The following is a 6,000-nucleotide window of genomic DNA, read 5'->3' as shown; positions in this document are numbered from 1 at the left end:
GGGGGAGAGCCGGTGGCCGCCGCTGCCCACGCACCTGCACAGATGACGCCGGCGTCCTCCACGTGCCTGCAGTTGTGCACACCCCAGCCATTGTGCCTGCACATCTGGAGGGAGGGCTCGTCCCCGCGGCACTGCACGTCATCCAGGAAGATGGGCCCGGAGCCGCGGCCGAAGCGTGCGCTGCCCGGGGCGGCCGTAGCCTGGCCGCAGCCCAGCTGCCGGCACACCACCTGGGCATCACTCAGGTCCCACCAGTCGTCGCACACCGTCCCCCAGCTGCTGCCGTTGTACACCTCCACACGGCCCTCACAACCGTTCCTCCCGTCAGACAGCCGCAGGTGGGCACCTGGGGTGAGGCACATGGGCTAGGGTCTCTGCAGCCCAGCATCTAGTAGTCCCCAGATCGGCCCCTACAGTAGGGAGCCTGCATGGTTGCTGCAATGCCAAGGATATTTCTGGTGGGCGCATATTGCCCGTTGAATATGGCTAGTCTGTGGTGGGCACTCAAATTACCGATGCAAGTAAGAATTTGGTGTCAATGAAAAAGGCTCTGAACAGTCAGTGCATGTCACGCACCCTAAATTAACCTGTCTTCAAGGAGCCCTTGTTCTATGGCACTTCACATCATGTGGAGGTCTTTCATTCAATTGAAATGACCATCGTGACTTCTTTGGTTCACACAGCCATCTGCTCCCTGGGCAGGAACCACATGCCCATGGAGGTCTTACTTGCATTACAAAACATTTGGTGCAGCAGCTCTCTCTTTTCCAGTCACATCCCAAATCCCAGAGCATGTCTAGGAAATAGCTATGTTACTACCCATGCAGGAACTGGGGGGGGCGAAGGCAAAATGATCCCCTGTTGCAATCCCCCCAGTTGCAGTCAGAGGAAATCCCTCCCCGAACAGTTTCCTTCACCAGCAATGGCTACAGAAGTCCTGGCCCCAAGCCTCAGACCCCCAGTTTACCAGCTCTTCTCCATGCTCTGTTTGCATCCTAACTGTGGACTTTGGTGCCAGGAATGGCCTAACTGGAGTGGCCCAGGGATGGGAGACTCCTTCCAGTGCAGTCAGGCCTGGGAAGGGAGATCAGGGGCACTAAGGAGAACAGTGAGTGACAGTGGACACGGTTACCTGGTGTGCTCCCCTCTGCTTTGGTAGCCATTGGTGCTGTGGTGGTCATCTCTTCTAAGGAGGTCGTGTCTGCTATGGGGGTTGTCGGCGCTGTGGTGGTTGTCTCTGCTAGGGAGGTCTTTGGTGCTGTGGTGGTCGTTTCCGCTAGGAAGGTCATTGGTGCTGTGGTGGTCATCTCTACTAGGGAGGTCATCTCTGCTATGGGGGTTGTTTGTGCTGTAATTGTCTTCTCTGCTAGAGAGGTCATCTCTGCTGTGGTGGTTGTCTCCTCTCTGAAGGTCATCTCTGCTATGGGGGTTGTTTGTGCTGTAATTGTCTTCTCTGCTAGAGAGGTCATCTCTGCTGTGGTGGTTGTCTCCTCTCTGAAGGTCATCTCTGCTATGGAGGTTGTCTCCAGTGTTGAGGTTGTTGGCACTGTGGAGGCTGTCTGCGCTGTAGTGCTGTATCCTGTCAATATGAAAGAAAAACACCACCCACATGAGGACCATGCTTGTGGAATGGGTACATCTGTGTGTTAGCTACAAGCCCAGTTCCTCAAGAATGAAGTGAAATCATGATAAATTACTCTGATGGCGTACTCCATCTCGACTGGGGTCAACGGAGAGAATGGAGGTGGGTAACAGTCAATTGAAAATTTTTCTTGAAAGTGATATTTCCAGATGGTGACAGCAGGGACAGGTACTGATGTGGCATCTGCTCCCAGCCACAGGACACCACGGCCCAGGCGCAGCTGGAGGCTGTCCTTTACAGGCTCCTGCCATGAAGTCAGGAGCTGTAGGATTGCTGGCAGCAGCAGGGCTTGGACCTGTTGCCATCGCAGACGCCCTTCTGCAGAGGCTTAGGTCATCCCCAGGAGCTGCCTGGGCAGTGGTCTTGGGGTGGTGCTTGGTGCAAGGCCAGGAGTGGATCAGGCCAGCATGAATCACCTGTTGAATACAGCCAGTCTGTCATAGGCACTGGAGCTACGAATGCAAGCAAGAAATAAATGGCATTTAAAAAGACACTGAACATAACACGCATATGGTAATAGAGGTATTGGAGCAAGTTTTGTTGCTTTCTTCTAAGTGCAAAGCACTGATGTAGCTAGCTTTTTCTTCTAGCATGAATTCAACTCTCTAGACTCTTCCTCTTTGAGGAAATGTGGAAAACTGCAATATATATAAAACACCTGAACAATCTGTTGTTGTCAGCCATGTCTCAGTTCATGATGATCTGTTCTTAATACAGGAGAAAATAACATACAAATGAGCTACCTTTTCTTAAAAAATAAGGAGAAAGTAAAATCAGAAAACAGCAAGGTGACAGAGTACTCAAAATGGATGGATATTTGTAAAGGAAAAGAATATTAATGGAAAACTTGAAAAATAGAGAAACAATGCAAAGTGAGTTGTCAGCTATGGCAGTTTGGGTTGTGACTGTGAAATTGTTATTGCCCATAATGAATGCATTAAGGCTTGCAATGAGATGAGTTTCACCTAACCCTATTCCTCCCTGATGAACATTGCCTATCAGACATAGCTTTGCCTCTAATTTCGACTTGTTTCCTTATTGTCCTTGTCACTGCTGGGTGATTAGATGTAATAAAAGTTCTGCATATTGCAATGCATATCTGATCCTTGGGTTTTTAAATTGGTTTGCATGGGGCGAGCAAGCACAGCTTGTATACTACCCCAGTGAGAAAAACATGAGTCCATGCTGGCTCTGCAGGGTCAGTGAAGTGAAAAGACAGGGTTGTTAGATCAGACTCTGCTTCTTGAGAACAGGCCTTTTCAGAGGGAGTGTGCCCTTCCACAGATAGAAAATTCTTCATAATAAAGTAGAAAGAAAGATTAGACATATATCTGGTATATCTGGTATAACTTTCCACCATATGCCTTGAATGAATGAAATGTTATCTCAGGAGGAGAATGTCTGCATATCCCCATGCCGACACATGTATATTGAGTGGAATTTATAGCAAAAGTTTTTAGACAAGAAAAATGTGACAGCACCTGAACAGACAACACCAGCATCTTCATAGTGGGCACAGTTGTGTATCCTCCATCCAGAGTGTTTACAATGTGACAAGGAGACCTCATTTCCGCTGCACTTCACATTGTCCAGCAGAATGTCACCCAAGCCTTGGCCAAAGTAAGCACTTCCTACAGCTGCAATGGCCTGGCCACATCCCAGCTGCCTGCACACGACCCGGGCATCAGAAAGGTCCCAGAAATCATCACAAACTGTCCCTGGCTGTCCTTTGTAATAAAGCTCAACGCGACCTTCACATCTGTGCCTTCCGTTTACCAGCTGGAGACGGGTCGCTTTGGGAGAGAGGTAATTGAGCACACAGTCAGACAAATAAGCTGGAAGTGACCTTAAGAAGTCATCTATTCTTTCCTCTCACTCCATCGTTCCTACTAGGTGCTTGCCTAGCCCAATATTAAATGTGTGTGAGGACAGAGGTGATACACTCCTTTTTTCTCCCTCTCTTCCAGATCTCAAAATCAGCTGCATATATTTTATGCAAGATTTCTACAGAAAATTTAGACAGCAGGCTAAGCACAAACTATTTCAGCAAGAAAGGAAATTCTTTAATAATAAGAAATGTATAATAGCAAAGCAAAGGAGAGAAAATGAATTTCAGTATCTGAATGAAATCTAAGTAAAACTGCATTAAGAAAATAGCACTAATTTTTTTCACTTTGTTAATAGGAAGAAAATGGCATGTTTTAAGAACACACTTCATGTTTATATATTTCTTTTATTCATTGTTATCAAAATGTTTTATGCTAAAGAACAAGGAGACATCACAATTTGCATTGGATCCTACTGGAATTTAGGACGTACAGCACAGCTTTCCTGCCATCAGCCTGTGTCTTACCAGAAGCATGTATGTGTAGCACTTCTACATGATGTACGAAGCCTCTGCTGACCTGGGTGCAGGGAGGGAAAGCAGAGCAGTGGCTCAAGCAGATCACTGAAGCTTCAGGGACACAGCAAGATGCAACTTGGACAGCCAAGACCATGGCTTTTTCCTAAACTTATGCTCATGGGGCTGCTACAGTGCTGCTGTATAAAAATTACCAGGCTGATAAATTGCAATTTATGAGATATTATGCACTACTGAAGGACAACAAGCAGTGCACTACTTTGCTTAAAATGATGTCAGAATTAGGCCAAATGAATCCTTCAGAAAAACTGCGGAATTCTAGAGAAAAAAATAGCCATTCTTTATTTTTCTCCCTGTTTTATGCATTTGAACTAGAATTTCTCTTCTTCCTCTAAAATTTTTAGGAGAATTTTACGGAACTAGAGTCAACACATCACAACCAAATCCTATAGTTTTAAGGAGTAATTTTAGTGGAAGAATTCCACTAAGTATTCAACAGAATGGACAATGGTCTCAACAGGATTATAAAAATTTCAATAGGAATCCAGTGGCTTTATTTCTTATATGCCAGTAAAATGTTATTAGAGTTTGAAATAAAGACATACCTAATAACCTATCAGGTATACATCTGATTACTGCATTCATTCAGGTAAAGCCCATCTGCTTTCCAGTTTGAGTTAGCTTGTTTAGACATTCTGCAATGAACAGTATGAAAATCCTGATTTGAGAGATCCATTTTTGGTGAAGTTTATTAAAGACTTTATCACTAAGTGTAAGTGAGCAAATAATTGTTGTAACTTAAGATTTGCAGTATTTACACTTTGGAAATCAAAACATGCACGCTGTACTTATCATACTTTGCATTTCTGCCAAATACATATTTAGCTTGTTATTAAACACTGAATAAGTCATCCAAAGCAAAACAAATCTGAGAAGTTAACGGCTCCAGGATTTCTTCACTGCATCTAATTCTTTGTTGTTAGACTAGAAGAACAGTCAAGACAGTGTCCAAACTAAATTTGTCCCTATTTGTATGCATTTAACCGGCAGTTCAAAGGGAGAAGCTACAAAAGTGGCCCTTGACGTATATGATTTGTTTCTTCAAATATCTACTTGGACATGCACATTTTTGAACCACACTCATAGGATTTTTGAGAACTGAAACAGCAAACCTGGCAAAAAGTCAGAGTGAGATTAGGAAATTAAAGCTGATCTAAAACAGTTTTATTTGCTTTCATTCAGGGTCTGTCATCACTGTGAGACCATAACCATCAGCTGGGCATGTAATTAGATAGTTTGCGTCCTGCCTCTACACCTTAAAGGTGTCAAAAAGACAAAAGTCTGTGATTATACAAATACAGCACTTACTCTGATCCAGGAGACAGAGGTAGGGGCTGGGGAATGAAGCCAAGAGCAGAGAGAAGAACTGGAGCAGCAAGATTGAGATGGTTTATCACCAGGCAAGCAGAGGACAGATGAAGAAAAATGGATGAGGTGGATGATGGCAATATAAATTATCATAATAATGCTTAAATAACTAGTTAGAAAAATCATCTGCAATTATTCTAGGTTATACATAGAACTATTTAGCTCAAAGTGACCTAAGTCACTTAGGAGATAGAAACTAATCATGTAAGAAAAAAGTCAATGCAAAAAAAAGTTGAACTAAAAGCATTTCATGTCTTTCATTATTTTTAGATGTCCTTCATTTATCCACAGTGCTAGATTATGAAAACTAACTTCTTGCAATATTTCATTAAATTGTACATAAGACCAAGAAGAATCAAATAATACAATCAATATTAGATGTATAGCATAGGTATGTGTGCATATACTCTGGAATAAATATACATTTAAAAAAAAAATTCTTCCGTAATTCTTAGATCAAGTTTCTGGAACTGGAAGAATGACTCGTTCATAACATACTCACAGACACAAGTATCTCAATGATACAAGACACTAAGACAAGTACTACCTGTGGCACCAAAATGAACTC

General features: G+C 43.6%; 1 protein-coding gene across 1 annotated transcript in view; it reads right to left on the bottom strand.

Moving 5' to 3' along the window:
* The window catches only part of DMBT1 (deleted in malignant brain tumors 1), a 66,213-nt gene that overhangs the window by 14,699 nt on the left and 45,514 nt on the right, over positions 1-6,000 (bottom strand). The window contains exons 16-17 of the mRNA XM_019471651.1: positions 3,124-3,435; positions 1,067-1,096 (exon numbers count right to left, since the gene is read on the bottom strand). Of these exons, the coding sequence (XP_019327196.1) occupies positions 1,067-1,096; positions 3,124-3,435 (342 nt within the window). The remainder of the gene's footprint in view (positions 1-1,066; positions 1,097-3,123; positions 3,436-6,000) is intronic.

This window comes from Aptenodytes forsteri, unplaced genomic scaffold (genome assembly GCF_000699145.1).
Source record: "Aptenodytes forsteri isolate BGI_AS27 unplaced genomic scaffold, ASM69914v1 Scaffold15, whole genome shotgun sequence".
NCBI classification, from domain to species: domain Eukaryota; kingdom Metazoa; phylum Chordata; class Aves; order Sphenisciformes; family Spheniscidae; genus Aptenodytes; species Aptenodytes forsteri.
This window is presented reverse-complemented; position numbering and strand designations above follow the sequence as displayed.